Source organism: Maylandia zebra, linkage group LG10 (genome assembly GCF_041146795.1).
Source record: "Maylandia zebra isolate NMK-2024a linkage group LG10, Mzebra_GT3a, whole genome shotgun sequence".
Lineage (NCBI taxonomy): Eukaryota > Metazoa > Chordata > Actinopteri > Cichliformes > Cichlidae > Maylandia > Maylandia zebra.
This window is the reverse complement of record NC_135176.1, coordinates 14,988,155-15,005,245: the sequence shown is the minus strand read 5'-3', so window position 1 is coordinate 15,005,245 and position 17,091 is coordinate 14,988,155. Positions and strand designations below refer to the sequence as shown.

Here is a 17,091-nt window from a genome sequence, read left to right as displayed (position 1 = left end):
AATCTTTTTTCTTCTTCACTAGTTTGTCTCTCTGCAGTTTGTTGCTGCAGTTATGAGCAACAAGGTTGTTGCAGTGGTGACAATGCAAAAAAAAAGAAAAGAAAAAGGTAAATTTGTGAGACCTAAAGAAATGAGTAATTATGTGTGGGCTTGTTCCTGCAAGCAACCACTTTACATTACACTCACTCCCACTTATTCAGTGTCCATACAAAAAAAAGTGCAGCTGTAAGGTATTATATGAGGAGACTAATAGAATAGCAGAATGATGCAGTCAAAGAAGAATGCCAGTGGGGTAACATTTAATGTAACGGACACATCCTTGCAGTAAATTAGACTGGGAATTCAGTCCCTTGTCCTGACTGCTAATGATATGAAACCTTAAGGCCGAGTTGTACTTGGCTGGAGTACAATAGGTACAGCAGTACATGGTTGGACACGTGCACTGGCTGTATTCATTATTTAAGCACTGCTTTCTCTCGCAAGTCCCCATATACTGCTGCAATGTTACATCAGTGGCTAAAGCTGCAAAAAATATATTTTTGCACTCTCCGTTCAAGAGTTGGTAATGAACAGGCTCCTGATATCATCACTACTGTGGGACGAATGAATAGGATGAATAATGAGTTAAGTTTTTATTACAAAAAAGGTATTAAAAGTATATATATGACAATCTTGTGGGTGCAAGAAGGAATCAATTCTCTGAATTAAGAAAAAGAGTGATTTCTAGAAATGCAATCTAGGGGCAATGACCTAATAGACGCTTGCAATATCAGGATAGGGAATGTGGCAGCAGAAGCATTCAACAGAATCCAACACAGTATTTGTTTACTGGCAGTTCACACTGCTGGAGGTTAATAGCAGCCTATCTAAACTCTATTTGCAAAGGACTGCCAGATCCAAATCTTTTTTATATTAATAAGCTGAAAGATACACTTTAAATACTGTTACAATACTGTGTACAGTGACTGATTTCTCATTATCTCACACAGATCGCTTGCAGACTGCAATTATATTGACTTCTGCGTAAATACAATCTACACATTTTACAAAAAACTGCAACTTTCTTAAGCAGAATACAAAATCATAAGTAATGGATGTATACACACCTGACGGAGGTTGCGCGTCACACGAACATCATGCCATATATTGTCATTAAACCTCCCACTGGTTGGTTCCACCAGGGCTTCAAAAGCGCCAGAGCCCAGGTTGATGACCAGCCACAGAGCGCCATTCCTCAGAGACAGGTTGACATAGTCAGCTGATTTCCCCGTGTGAAGCAGCAAGGCGTTCCTCTGCAGCGTCCGGAAGGACAGCGTGATCTCGTCCAGGTTACTCTGAATGGGAGTCTGGGATAGGTTGTAGCTGAAGAACTCATTGCCTTTAAAGGTGGCCACTGACTCCTCCTGCCCTGAGAGTCAAAGAGAAACAGCTTAGATAATTGTTCCTCTCATCCAGCTTAACCTTTACTTATCTACTGGGTGCATTCACTACTTTAGTTTGCTAAAATAGAGGAGGCTTGGTGGGTGATATTAGAGGCTAAAATGAGCGGAAAATGCAGCGTGCCGTATTGCTTCGGAAACATTTCACTAAGACCCACTTGAACAGACCATGTGTGTATTTTGTAAAGCTATTGAAACGTTACAAAGTCACTGTACAGTCAGATGAACAAGTGTACATTTTCAGCGTGCTGTTTCCATAGTAAAGTATAAGTCTTTATGTCTTTTTCTTTTTATTAACATATGTAGGGAAAAAAAGGCAGCTATGAAGTGATCCTTACTGACAAGTACTTTCATTGTAGTCAAAGCCTAATGAATTGTATTCATCTTTCATAAGACCGACATAAAAACACACTAGAGCTACAGCATTACACCACATCCTCAGCTGAGAAAGGTCCTGATCAAGACGTGTGCACTTTTTACCATCATTTGAGAAGAATTTGCTAAAAAAAATTATTATACAACGACAGCCGCTTTATCCTTTATTCAGCAGGGTTTTTTTTTTTTAAATGCCAATATCAACGTGTAAGGCTTGGCTAAACATTTAATTCACACTCACATTCCAGGGAATGTCCGCTAGGTAATGCACACAGTGAAATATACAGAAGGGAACTTCACCAACTGTTCAGAGGGAAGCAGATGGAGCTTGATTAAAGATGTTGTTTTTGTATTTGTCAATGTTTCTTAGAATTCCACATGTTAGCAATTTTTCTCAAGCAACCCCATCAATGTATCCTTGATGGCAAACATCACACGGCACGTCAATAATAAATCATTCTTGACAGCTTACAGCTCATTCAACAGTTATGCTGCTAATACACCTTCCACAAGGTGACAGTTTTGAGTTTGTTTTTTTATTTTTTTATTTTTTTTCTCAATTCACGACCTCACAGGCAGCCCTACTGCACACGAAATTAGAAAGAATCACTGAATTTTGTTTCGCTTCATAATTCACGAAGGCCCTCCGTGCACGCACAACCTTTAACCATCAAATTTTAAGTTTAGTTTTTCTGATATTGAACCAAAGTTTTGCTTTGACACAGGGAGTAACACTAACAACTTTACAACACATAGTACTGCTGCTGTCCTTTGCTCTTTATGAGCTACTAAGCAAGCTGTTTCAAGCTAGAAGGATAAGCTGACCCTTTAGTTGATGCTTGTTTGTTTGCACAGCAAATGTCAGCTTTGGTACTCAGGGGCCAATTTAAGGCTGCAGGATGAGCAGTCCTGTTAGTCTGTATTGTTTGTGCAGTGTAGTCGCTCAACTCTTGAGCACACAGCTACTCGTTGAGCTACTGGCGCGGAGCATGAATGCAAACTTCCTCATTTGGCTGACGTTTAAGGTGTAAAGTAGAACCAAGTGGAGCCAATAGTGACAGTTACAACTACAGGGAAATTATAGCACTTGAACTAAAAGTGCCTTTGTGTCATTTTTCATTCTAAATACAGAAGGATTTATCATAAGAGATAAACCTTAATGACAAGAAGATTTGCATCTAAGCTGTGCACATTCTACAGAACGCAATCTGCCTAATAGGCTTCCTGTCATTCTGTGATGAAGATGTCCCCAGCATGACCCTGAATCTGTCTTGAAGGTCTTTCTTGAAATGGGAGGGGTAGACGGCCTATAGCTCTGCTTTTCAGCTCTCCTAGAAGGTGTCCTACTGTCTGCAGCAATAATGTTTACCACTCTGTAAAAAAAGAAAAGAAAAAAGGAACAAGAAAAAAAGAAATAGTAGCTTTGTTTTGTCTGACACCAGACATCGTCCACCCTCTTGGATTCAGCTATAAGACCATTGTGCTGAACCACGTCTCGATGTAAATGGAAACACATCAATGAAAAAAGGAGGCTCAGCAGAAAATAACAGCAGCACCGACAATCTCTACATGCCTCTCCTGCTTCTCATCTCATTGTGGCACGCGCCACCTTGCCCCCACTCCCGTCTTACTATACACCATTCAATCTACTTGCAGCCCAAGGTTTTGAAATAAATTCCCTCTAAATTCAGGATACAAATACAAGCGAGTCCTTCTAGAAGGACACTGCTCATGGCCAATCCAATGAAGCGTGCAGCTACAAAATATGGAGAGCGAAAGCATCCTGGATGTTACTATAACACCGGATAACTCTAAGACAGTCAGTGTAAGATTTATTTATAATTCTGCTGCTGGGAGCTATACGTAAGCTCCTGATGGCCATACCATGAGGTGAGAAAAAGGGTTCAGCCACCAGGTGAGAAGACTGTTACTATTAGACAAATTCCACCACTCACGCTGCTCATTAATATTAAGGTTTACAGCAGATTAATTTCAAAATGATGCAAAGCCGGGGGCACAGATGCAGCTGGTAACGTTTGTCTGTGGCTCAGAGGCGGGGACTGGGTTATCAGGCAGAGTGCGAGCAGGCTGTGGGGCAGCAGCTGACCACTGGTGTGTAGCTCTGTAGGTGGTCATCAAGCTACACCTGTGCCTGAATAATCTCATCTGGGTGCACACGCTGGCGAAGGAGTGTGGGAGTGAAATATTCACAAGCTGCCGCTTCTCAATTTCCAGAAGTCTGCATATTTGTGGCAAAACAAATAGAGACTAAGTCTGAGAGCGCTCGCTCAAGTATGCGCCCCGGGGCTGAAGGTGGAACACAGTTAATAACAAATGTTTGTTATAACATGAGATGGTTGAATAAAGCGCTGATGTCTCATGTATATCCCATGAGGTCAGACGTGCAGCGCTCTGTGTTGCAGCTGTAACTGTGCTTTGCTTGAGCATTGAGGGTTATTTCTGCAAATCTCGATTCCACAATCAATTACCAACTTCTTCTTCATTTAAATGCGTGAAATTGAACAATTACGTTTAGGCTTCATTTCATGACAAATCGCACTGTGGTTGGCTTCAGGACACACTTACTGTATGATGTACTATATGCTTTATATAACAGCATTTTTCTAATACAGCAGAGATGATTAATCTTTGTACGATTGAGGACGTAGTGGCGTACAGTATATTCACCCACACTGTTCTGTCAGAATATCCATTGATTACAGCACAAGCTTAAACTGAACATTATGTTTTTGGTCTTATAAAGACTAATTGCTACTAGTGGCTACCAAAAAGATTTAGACCCTAATCTGTAATGTCACAGTCATGCTCGGCTTCAATCTGCATCATTTATATATGGTGAAAAACCTCATTCTGTGAAGCATTCTCATCTCCTGTAAATGATCTTGGTATAATTGTTATTTGTTCACATATGCGTGACAAAATGCGGATGCTGCCACACCCTCTTTTATTCCATCTTCACCGAGCGGGAGAGTGAAAGATGACATACGCAGCTATTTCAGTTCACGGCTGCACATTATTCATAATCAAGGATAATTGGGTTGAAAATAAAAAATCATTAGTACAGAAGCTGCGATGATAACCCGACACCACTGTTCTTTCTGGTCAGATGAGCAATTTTTCCCGAGGAACTGGGACAGTGGAAAATACTGTGTGGTCAACATGAGGGGGTCAGAAAAGCCAAGTACGTTATAGACAACACTGATCTCCATGGAGACAGGATGATGAAGTTTATCTAAATCTCACAGCGTGTGGAGGAAATGCAAAAGCCTCACCACAGCAGAGTACATCCACCCTTTTTCAAAGTGCCTATATTCCAAGTATGCCTTGCAGAAAATGTTTTACGCTTTATTTTAATTCAGTTTTAAAATCATACAATTATATTCAGTATTTTCATCACCTGTAAATGAGCTGGTATAATTGTTATTTGTTCACATAGGCATGACACAATGTTACTGCTTTTTTTATTTTCCAACCAGAGGACCACAGTGGTACCTCTCCCTGAAAAAATGTCCTCCATTAGGAAAAAAAAATCCCACAACCTTCCAACAATGTTTTGTTTTGTTTTAAAATCTCCCACTGATCTACAACCCAGTGATAACACGTCTGAGACATCAGTGCAACAGAAAGAAAATTCAATTATGCACACAACAACCTTAAGAATGAAAATAAAGGCAAACTAAGTCCTCACATAATATGTCTGTCTAAACACCTACATAAATAAACTCCCTTCTCTGCAGACCTTCACATTTGTAAGATGAGATACCTTTATATATATAAATGTATTTTTTTGTTATTACTGACACCTGTTTCCTTTGAAAACACCATGAAACCAAATGAGCATAAATGCATTACCTTGGCGAATAACTGCAGAGGTCAAAGGTGATGTTCCAGTAGCTCAGTCAGTGGTCAGGACAAGGGTTTGACGGACAAAAATTGTTATGAATAGTGAGCATAACATGAGAGGAAGCAAAAAACGAATAGGCAAGTATATGACAAAAGAGGAGAGGAAATATTAGTGCAGCACAGTTAACTAAAATGATTTCAGGGGAAGGGAAATGTGATCAGGTGGTTGGGAAGGAAAAGCAAACCAATAGACCCCATACCTTGGCGGTTTAACATCAGGTGCGCCAGACCTTGAGGGAAAGAACAGAAAAAAGGATACGAAAACAGGAAGTTCATAAAGAGGTTCGGGAGAACAAAAGCATTGTCACAATGTTGGACTGCAGTTTGTGACAGACATCCTGGGGAAGGTACGGATGTCAAAGTTCAAATTAAAATATAAAGGGGAAATCAAACTAAAAACAGACAAACATCTCAAGGGAGGAAAGGGAAGGCAAGGAGAGAAAAAAACATCTTGACAGGTGCAACCCTCGCAGGTAGTTGCTCTCATAGATGCTTTTTTCTAATGGAACACATATTGTATGTTTATTTGATGCAGACAGCGTTTGAGATGTACCAGCTATACATAAAACTGCTTTGACTGTAAAGACTAAATGTTTAAAAAAAAAAAGAAGAAGAAAGAAATCACCCGCGGTAATGCTAGTTCATGGATTTCTGTGATCTTTCTATCTCCTGATCTCCACTTCTCCACACGAGTATTTGGCATGTAAGTGCTCAGCCAACCCAGATGAGCCTATTTAACCTTTCAGATGGCACCATTTCATAAAAGGACAGACGAAGCACCATTCCCTATCCTTTAAATCTTTAGCGACTCTCATTCATATTTTTATTCTCACGATTTACCATCTAATGCAGCGGGGTTTGACAGTGGAGCCTGAAGTCTGTGCCCTAATGTAATAATATAAACACCAATACATCTAAGGCTGTCACACGTAACCTTTTAATTCCAAAGAAAAAAGCAATGCTGCACTCCGGTAAAGCCTCACTAAATATTAACCATCTTCTAATTTGTCAGCCAAAGACAAAAATGCCACATCACGCCTCCATATTATGGCATATGGCAGGGCAAAGGGGTTAGCCTGAATGCACTGGCTACTGTGCTGAACATATGAGCTAATTGCACTGATTAACAGGTAGTTTACTTCATGAGATCATATTATAGTACTCATAAATACTGCATGGAAATGCCTTCTAAAAGCAAATATTGAGAACAAACATTGTTTTCGTGTCACGTGCTTGTTGTGAGTGACACTGCAGTCAAAACCCTGCAGGTTAGCCTGCGTGCACTGCTCATCAAAGGTTGATCCAGTTTCAACCAGCTTAAATCTCTCAATGCATCGTGTGCTATATACTGACAGCGAAACACAGACAAACATCTCAGTAGGTCAGGCAGAAATTGCATGGCGTAGCCTAGCTCTCCTGCTTTTCCCGATATCAAAGAGTTGGGGCTGACACAATGCAACACTTCTGCTGAGCACATGAGCCCCACTGTGTGAGCCGACACAAACACCTCTCATCAGTGCATCAGCACTCTAAGACCCTTGTACAGCAAGTCTTACTCACTATTCCAGCCCCATTTCAGTCATTAGGTAAAACCTTATGAAGAGGGCAGGTTGCTCTTGCACAAATCTCGTCGCATGTCCCACTCAACAATCTTGTTAATGCTGCAACTCATGGTGTGGAATGGACATGATTACCCCTGGGAAGGTCCTTGCCTGCCAACACGTAGGCTTTTGATACAGTGTGCCACTGCAAAGCCAGTGACTGAGCCTCTGCTTAGACAGGATTCACCAGCAGCCCTGTCTGCAGAGCAGACAAAGCACTGCTGTGTGCACCCCCACTGCGGCTGTGCACTGCACATGACAGGCCAACGTACATATACATAAATGATGTCACCTCTTCTTACCCTCATCACCCCTAAGGTGATCTCATACTCAAAAGCAGTACTAAGATGTGACTAGATTAAGATCCCGTCTGCCTCTATCCTCTGCCTATCATTCTGCTATGAGCGTCACACAGCATAGATGAGCCACGGCATCAGCTTCAAGGGGCTACAAAGGAGGCTTGCATACAGTGCCATTAACTGTAACAAAGACACTGTTGTTGTAAGCCACCACTGGCTCACATAGCGGGAAGAATAAAAATCCTCTTTCCATGCTTTTGCCTTTGGTCCTCACGGACAGGAATAAGGTTCCCTTCATCCAAATAATAAGCAAATGCAGTAGAAAAGCCAAAGCTGGCAAATATCTGTCTTTCACTTATATGAAGATGAGGAAAAAGGCTTTGACGGAAGCAAATTTTGACTCACTTACTTGTTGTTGAGCTCTGGGTCAAGCAAAACTGACTCGCACCCGTGAGTAAGATGAATGAATGTTGTTGACCAGAACAGAAATACCCAAGTCAACATCATAATCTTTGAGAATATATGCATTTCCTAGGAGTTGAGTTATAAGGGGATTAGGAGTGGTGCCATTGCTTCCCTTGTACAAAGGCAGCCACCCATCGAATACGTGCATCCTGCTTGGCTGTGCCTTACATCCAAATCTCAGTGTGTGAAAATGCAGAGATAACTGGCTAATACCCTTTAGAAGGGAAAGCCTGTATGGATATAAACTATCCTTCCTACCAGTAAGCTATACACTGGAAAGTAGGCTATAAAATAAGAAACCAAGCGACTGAATATCACTTTATTAAAATGCTACTATTAGGATACTTTTAACTTGACCTCATTATACAAAAAAGGTGGAGTTTTTTGTTATTGCTGTTGTAAAAAGTACTCTGAAATCAACTCATTTACCTTGTGATGTGATGGTATTGGTCACAATACTCTACAATAGCGTGCGATTTTCTACGTCAATAGTTTACTAGTCACGTTTTTTTTTTGTTGTTTTTTTTTTATGTGCTTACACACACCTTAACATCTGCACCTCCTGACCTCGAGTAAATCTATGATACTGAAAACATACAACCAGGAAAGCTGCTGCAGAACAACTCTTTGTGTTTTCAAGCACTCAAGAATAATGCACCTCTGGCAACATCCCAGTTAGAGCTGGCTGAAAATAAGTAATTCAGTCGGTGAATGACGAGGGTTTTTGAATCCACAGATTCCTGGAGCAGGTGAAGTTTTTTGACCTGTGCGATTTCATGTGCAAATATACCCAGCAAAAGTTTAAAGAGCGCACCTAAAAACATGCGAACAAACACTGCTACAGAAGGAAGGCCTGGTGCTTCCGAAAACGTTGTATTAACAGGCTATTCCGTGTGCACTGCTGCTGACCTTTAGACCGCTAACTCCCCTCACTCCCCTCCTCCAACACTTCAGCTCTGGATTCTTTTCATAGATTTTTTTTTTCCCACTTGTAAAAGCACATTATAATTTAAATATGTACATATATATGTTTTATATTAAATATATAAGGCTGAGAGAAACTAGCATGATTTTGAAACATTTTAGCATATGAAAAGAGCTGAATTTATGTTAGTGGGACTGCCAAAAAAACACAAAACAAAAAACATAATAGTTTTATTTCTCTGAATCATTTATAACGCGATTAACTCTGGAAATGATTCTAACAAGGTAAGCAAGGCTACCTTTGTAAGTTTAATTAAAGAAGTATAATGAAAAAACAAATGCAGATGTTGAAGGACCTCTCAGTCATTACTGTGACATTAATTAGCAAGCAACTACGAAGAAAGAACCATTTCACGAGGATTAGCATTTGCTAAATTTGTTTTTGCATGAAAAGTACAGCATTATGAAGCCTGTTGTAATGAGGGATTAGACCAAGGTCAGTGCTGCTGAAGAGATGCAAAACCCACCAGGACCGCTCGTGTCCTTTCTTTCGAAGATTTTGACGCTTGCCTTATCATCCCAGAAGCTCTCAGTGCGTCATTACTCTGTGCTTACAACTGAAAATCTGAAGAGGAAATAACACAATGATAGTGTGTTTGCACATGGCAGTGCGTGTTGCGTAAGGTTCCCCTATATGTTTGACTGATTTTGCTGCACCTTGTGAGGTGGCTATTCTTATCTCTTGTTCACAGACCTGATTTTTTTTTTTGGGATGCTGCACTCTCTTGGCATCTAAGCATGCCCCACTATGGCCTTTGTCCGCACGGATCGATGGGAGGCCCACGTGCAGCATACTGTAGATGAACAACTCGGACGACTCACCTGCTGTGCCAAAAGATTTTTGCTGGCTTAAAGCATTCCTCACACAAATAAGGCTAATTCCTACACCAGTTAAAACACAGCCAAGACCAAATATAGCATGTAGCGTACCATTTTTGTCATCTCTGGGGTAGGGGGAAGGCAATTTAGATAATGCATAGATTAGTCTATTTCTGTTGATGCAAGGCCAGCAGGGTAGAGATTTGCTGCAGAATAGTGTATGAGTGATATGAAGGAAATTTTAAAAAAAGCATCTGGTCAGTATTTCTTTTCTTCCCCCCGTCATTCTTGTTTTCATGCATTCTGCATTTGGGGATTGTCTCCATGTCAAGCTTTAATCCAATAAACACTCTGATGTGCTCTCTTTGCAGCATGTCATTTAATAATGCGTGCCTGCTTGCTGTGAGCAGAGCCATGCCATCTTTGCTAATATTAACAATGATTAATGCTCGCTTCTGCAAATTGTGCAGCGATGAATCCTGTTTTAACTGTTGGTGAAAAGTACAAACCAAGAGCCGCATAAGTTTGAAATCCTGCACTGAGAGAATCAGTAACAAATCATGTATCATATAAATACTGCATCTAATAATATACCCAGATACACCATGTATATTTAATCAACACAGGCGTATGAGAAGACTGCAGATGAAGAAAATGTCATTTTTATCTTTGCTGTCATACTCCGAATGTAAGCGCCGCAAGCAGGACTTGAGAGAGTAGGTGTGTACAGGTGCACATCTCGAGTCGGTAACACTGATTTATCATGTGCAACAGTCCGGCACACCTTGTGCTGGTGTCCTGAGTCTGTTGGACTGTCCTTTCACCAGAACCAGCAGTTCCTACCGGGGAGATGGATGTCTCACTCGGATGCCAACTAAACAAATCTTCCTAGCGGCTCTCAATCCTCATTTCCGTTCAGCATGTGCACCTCATTAGAAATCAGTCCTGTTTGATTACGGTGACTGAAAATGCTGGCAATTCAGAGACAAGTGTCTCTTCTAAGAAAAAAAGGCACCTATGCAAAAAATACATTTCAAGCATTATCAAAATGTATTAACGTTAAGGGCGTGGCGATCAGCGCCAGAGTACATTCAACTCTAAAATGGCATCATTTTAGAGATAAACACACTTATTTACCTTAGAGATATATGGCATATAAGACTTAATAAACCTCAGAGCAGCTTTCTTGAGATATATATGCACTGCCAGGAGAGGAAAACATAGAATGTATAAATATTAAAGCAAAGCATTTCTGTACAGTTGCTTTCTCTGTGATGCAGTATATAAATGCAACCCCTATTGTGTGACACCCACGTACTCGGCGGACCTTTCTAGTCACCTTGAGCACAGTGATTATATATACAATGAGCATTCCGCACATTAGGCCCTTTTTCATCAGTGACCTTGTGACCAGTGATAGTATATCTCCGTTCAGCTTAATTTGTAGGATGTCAGAACTGCAGTCCAAACTGACAATAACAACCTGATAATAACCGAAACACACTCTCACCCACTGATGCTGCGGTAATAGCCTCTGCAAATAAGAGCATCACAGCAAACAAATTATGCTCATCATTATGCTCATTATATAACAATGCATTGTCTTACCTTCTACTTCTCTCTGGACAGCTGCAGGAGTGAATGAAAGACAGACATGTTTAATCTCGATATGAAGAATTAATCCACAGCCAGATTACTATCTGCATCTCATCAAACATTGATGGGTATGCCATGCCTTCCTCGAGCTTCTTCTTTATGTCACAGCATGCATGCTGGTGACACATGATTTACCCAGAGCCTTGAAAGTCGGTAATTTGTTCGCTCGGTATAATGATAGTATTGTATCACATCTGTGATGGATAATGTCCCATATGTGTGATCTCAGATATAGATGCCAGGATTCGTTTTAGCCACTAAGGACATCGCATGGACTCTTGGAAGAAGGCTGCGAAGCTTCTGAGCTAAGCAAACAGTCACGAGTAGCATTTATAAGAGGGACCCTAATGTGTTTTTGCAAAGTGGAAAAGATTTTAATCACTACCATTTTCTGATCTTTATACCTTAGGTAACGAGAAGTGTCTAAGCTCCTTTAAAACACTTCTTTTCTCCTTTTATTTTAAGCAGATTTTCCAAAATAAGAAAAGGGGCTCCATTTGGTGGCCCATTCAACGTGCCAGTGTTGAAAACATGCAAACAGCTATCACATTAGAAAGCTGTTATCCTTTGACTTGTGAAGATAACTGCTGAGAGAGCTGAGCTCACGCAGGCGAGCGGCTTCTAAGCGGTGCTGTAGTGTACTCTGGCCTGGATTGCGGTTAAGTGGGCTTTATTGATTATCCTCAGGAGCTCAGTGAGGGTATGCACTGTATATCTGGAAGGTATGTGAAAATATGTGAACTATTTATACTTTAGACATCGCTGAACAGCTCATAGTTCTAATTGCTGACTTTGTAACTTTCATGCTTGTGGTGTTGTCACACTGTATTTTGACTTTTATCATTTACCCTTATAACTGTGTCTGCCTTAGTCAGACAATCCCTTTTTTAATCCAAAAGAAGCACAATTTAAATAAAATCTTACTGCCTTTAAGTCATGGAAACACATGGTATTTTTCTCACCTTCTTGGCAGTACCTTCCCCTGTAGCCAGTACTGATACAGTCGCAGAAAACCTCTCCCTGGTCGATGGAGCACAGGCCTTTGTTGCTGCATGGAGAATGTGTGTCACATATATACTCCAGATCATTATGGACAGCTTGACCATCCATCAGTATTGGTAGCGCTTCTCCTAGTTTCAAATTGGCAATAAAGCCCTGGAAGGGTGCCTCATATTTGACAGTGCTGGAAGTCAGGGCTGAGAGGCGCACGTCAGGTGAGATTCCCCCTACGTAGAGGTCGCTATCCACTGCCATCTCTTTTCTCTTGGACTTCACCTCAGTCGCTTTCTCCTCGTTGTCCACCACCAGCTTGGTCTCTCTGTAATTACGAGTGAGAAGGACTCTGTGCCAGCGCTGGTCGTTGATGTGGGTCTCCGTGTGCAGGGAGGCGGGTTCTGCGCAATGAATGGTAAACCGCAACTGAAGCCTCCCGTCCGCAATGAGAAGCTCCAGGAAGTCACAGTTTCCCCCGTCATCGAGATAGAGCACCAGGGCTTTGCTGATGTTGGTTTTGAGAATAAAGCTCAGCTCACCTGTTGTCTTAGCATCCCACTGGCCATAACGTGTCCACTGACCAGGAACCCCCTCATATTCCAAAGCTATTCCTGTTAGCACCAATCCAGCTAACAACAACCAGGAAGCTGCTCCTTTACTGCTGCACATGATGCTGACTATCTATTATCTAGTGTAGGCCTCTAGTTCCAATGAATCCAACAGACAGCTGTGAGGAAAAGCTAGCTATATATCTAGAATTGTTTTATAACCCTACAGTTTGCAGAAATAAGAGTTTCTTTAGCCTTGACTGTCTATCCTGATTCTTTTTGCCATCTCTCCTTGGGTGACTCGTGACAGAGTGAACAGCCGAGGCACATTACAGAACACTTTGCATCTACTTTGGATTGGCTGAGAAAGAGAACAAACAGCACTGCGTGATTCCTCGTCTTCGCCATCCAGTGTCTTGGCCTCCATCCAGCACTGTTCCTGTCAGTTCTTCATGGGTTAGCTAGGCACGCGGCCTAGGTACAGCCTCCATTCTCCTCAGCATCCCAACATCCTAAGACATGAAAGAAGAGCGTGCAATGAATAATTGGAAATACTGCACAGCACAGTCATTATGAATCACGTGGCAAATCAATTACCAAAGATAATGAAGCATCAAGAAGGGGAACATGGAGATGAAAGCAAGAGAGAATTGTCAGTGTTACGAAGAACTGAAATGCCTGCCTTTAGCTCTGGTTCACATGATCACAGGTCACTTTCACCATCTACAGCCTAGAGATTCCAGCAAAAGGCCCTCAACACATGGCTTTAGCATATAGCCCTAATCCTGGCACCCCACCTTATTCCTTAGCTTTTGGGCAGAAAGGGAAACTGAGGGTCTCACTAGTTTTCTGAGACCTGTGTTGATTTCCAATAAGCTGGTGGGAAAAAAACAACTTATAAGCCCCCCCCCCGCACAGATGTTCCAGCACAATCCATGGCCTCGGTAACTTCAGTGATGTTGAGCCCCTAAAGCCTTCTGCAGTCCCTAGACTCAAGCTAAGACGTTACAGCTAAAAAATACATGCAGGCTAGAGGCTGGAGAGTGCTGAAAAGGACAGGGTCTATGTTCGAAACAAACAAGCAAACAGCAAAATTCAATACTTTGTGATAACAAAAGAGGGTGTGCCTCTCAGGGCTAGGGACACAAACAAAGTTATGTACCAGTCGTCAGCTGTACTCGGAGCCTGCAATGACTCACTAAGACCGTTCAGTTTGGTGTCAAGCAGGATAAAATAATTTCTTAGGAAATTAGACATATTCCAAGTGGCAAAAAATTTATTTAAACAACGAGGGTAGTGTTTATTTATATTTTCATTACCCTGCAGAGAACAAAGCCAATAATAATGAATACAGACAAGTACAGCTTCAGCCTGTTGCAGCTTGTTTCTTTGTGCCAAAGAACTCCACGGCTACACAAAATCTATTAAAAACACATAAAAGCGCAATAGCACTATGTGATTCAATTAAGTGATCAAAACCACAATCAGCAGCTACAATCAATTACAACCAGTTTGAGTAAAAGCGTTGAGCGACAGTAGATCTGAAGGATGCTTATACTGCACGTCACATAGCGCGCGTCTGATGAAACTCACTATATGTTTGATTTTGAAAAGGAGGGTGTTGAGTGAATGTTGAGATGTCTGCGCTTAAAATTCAAAAAATGTCCCAAAGTCACCCCATCTCAAGAAGAGGGAAAAAAACACAAAGAAATGGAGGTACTGTACTGATCCAGTCAGTTCTAATGAGTCAGTCTCCAATAAAAACAGCCTGCTGTCAATAATTTCCACAGTTACAGCTCCCGGGCTTTACAATAAAACATAAAATAGCTAATTTGTCTGAAAGAGGAAATAATCTTTGTTGTGTCAAACTGAGTTTTTTCTCATTTAAGGATGTTTCTCCACCAGGAGTAGAAGCATTTCACGCAAGTTTGGCCCAATTTCATCTCTGTCACAGAGAGAAATATAATGTGTGTTTGAGTCTGCTGGGAATTACAGCCTTTACTGGGTATCCTGCAGATGAGGGACTGCTACAGTTAGCTATATCTGCTAAAGGTAGATGTTGCAAGAAAGAGTGCATTACAGCAAATAAATCAAAGTTTTTCCCTAAAGCATGAGAAGGCTTCAGGCTGGAAGAATATCCTTCTGATAGACGGGTTTATCATGGGAATAGGAAGGTCATAAAAACTGACACCCTCCTCACAAGATGAATTGCAATTTGCCAGGGTCAGGTATGGCGTGTCAGATGCTTCACAGGCTGTATATATGCGGTCAACACTAGCTTGCTTTGATGTTTTAAAAAAAACATATTAGTATTTTGAGACACAAAGTAACAAGAAGGTATGTGCTACTAAAAGACATCGCGCACATAAGTGTTGTGCTGCAAGTCCTGTATACTCATTACGAGCCATTTTCACTCTAAGATATCACTACAATGTGTGGGCAGGTAGTATAAATAAATCTTGAGCAGGAGAAATTTCATATTATAGCGTATGACAAGTGCACAGTTTGACTGGCTGAATTTAAGCATGAGTTCTCAAAGTTAAAAGAGGATGAGCTGACATTTGAATATAAACCTAACTTCAAACAGTTAATGACATCTATATGAAACATCATTTCTCAAATAATCACACTTTTAAGTGCACTGGTTATGCCAAATGCATCCTTCTGTACGCGTATCTGAGCTGTGTGTCCCGTTAACCCACACCCTTTGCTCTCAACAATCTTACCAACACTCAACATTTCTGAAGCAGCATTAAGCCAACAGAGACAGGGTGGATGAAACATGCAAATCCTTATTTCCTGGAGGGACTAGTCAAGAAATGTAATTTTGTTGCACTTGTTGGAAAAAATATTTAAGCTGATTCAGCACAAATCTTGGGTATAAGTAAGTCTTGTCATGGATACTGTTAATTTCAAACTCCTACTAACATGAAAATAAAAAAAGAAGCATCACAGTGCTTTAAAAAACTCAATTCAGCCCAAACGCTGTGATAAATGGACTTACATAGCGCTTTAACATACTATCTGAGCAGTCAGAACACTTTAACCATTATACACAAGTTTATGGTTTAGGGGCGACTCATTGTGCCCACGAATACTTTAACATGTAGAGTAGAAGATCCAGGAATTGAACCAGAAACCTTCTGATTAGTAAACGACCTGTTCTACTTCCTCTAATTTTCTTTCTGTGAAGATTTTGATCTTACTGAATGATATCACCGATTTATTGCTGACTTTAAAAAACAAAACACAATAACAGTTCAATGAATTACATGCTTCAGAACACAAATTAGAGTCCTCAATGCATGTGTGTGTGTGTGTGTGTGTGTGTGTGTGTGTGTGTGTGTGTGTGTGTGTGTGTGTTTGGACCTAGGTCAGCTACTCCCTGTTCAAATAGGCCTCACTATTGATCACAAAATAACGACGTCTCAATGTCTAAGCAAGGTGCTTACAGTTAAGCTTGTAAATTTTAATGGCTTTCCTCACTGGGTAACATGCACTTTCTTCATTAAAAGCAACAGGCCAATTACCCATCAGGGTCAGAATCTGGTCTGGGAGCCACTCGGGGTGCTCAATTAATCTCGTTTAGTGGTGCCCCGAGCCAATTTGATGGCAAAACCAGATACATTATACACTTCTCTCTTCCACCACTGGAAGAAGACTGGTACATGGAATCTACCAAGGTCTGTCTGCACTGTCACTGGTTCACGTGGCAGAAAACAATAGCCTTTCTTTTCACCTGCCCTAAATTTTTGAGCTCTTGTTGTTCTTTTTTCTGACAACTAAAATTATTTTGCTGTCATACTTTTCTGTCTATAAAAAAACATTGAATAAGTAGTGATACCATAAAAGTAGGACGCATACAGCATAATTCTTACATGCATACATCTAACATGATGCAGTATATTGCTATGGTGAAGTGAAACGCCACCAAACATCACTGACATTTTATTATCAATACAACGGCAAAGAGACACTGCTGTACTGT

At 41.0% G+C, this 17,091-nt stretch overlaps 1 protein-coding gene across 11 annotated transcripts in view; it reads right to left on the bottom strand.

The window, feature by feature from the left end:
* The window catches only part of nrxn2a (neurexin 2a), a 129,577-nt gene that overhangs the window by 90,981 nt on the left and 21,505 nt on the right, over window positions 1–17,091 (bottom strand). For 5 of the 11 annotated variants that reach the window (XM_024803949.2, XM_024803954.2, XM_024803951.2 and 2 more), the window contains exons 2-6: window positions 12,525–13,615; window positions 11,515–11,535; window positions 5,939–5,968; window positions 5,688–5,699; window positions 1,107–1,408 (exon numbers count right to left, since the gene is read on the bottom strand). In XM_024803949.2, coding sequence (XP_024659717.1) covers window positions 1,107–1,408; window positions 5,688–5,699; window positions 5,939–5,968; window positions 11,515–11,535; window positions 12,525–13,224 — 1,065 coding nt within the window. In that variant the 5' untranslated portion in view covers window positions 13,225–13,615. The remainder of the gene's footprint in view (window positions 1–1,106; window positions 1,409–5,687; window positions 5,700–5,938; window positions 5,969–11,514; window positions 11,536–12,524; window positions 13,616–17,091) is intronic. The other 6 variants (XM_024803958.2, XM_024803957.2, XM_024803956.2 and 3 more) reach the window with 2 other exon arrangements.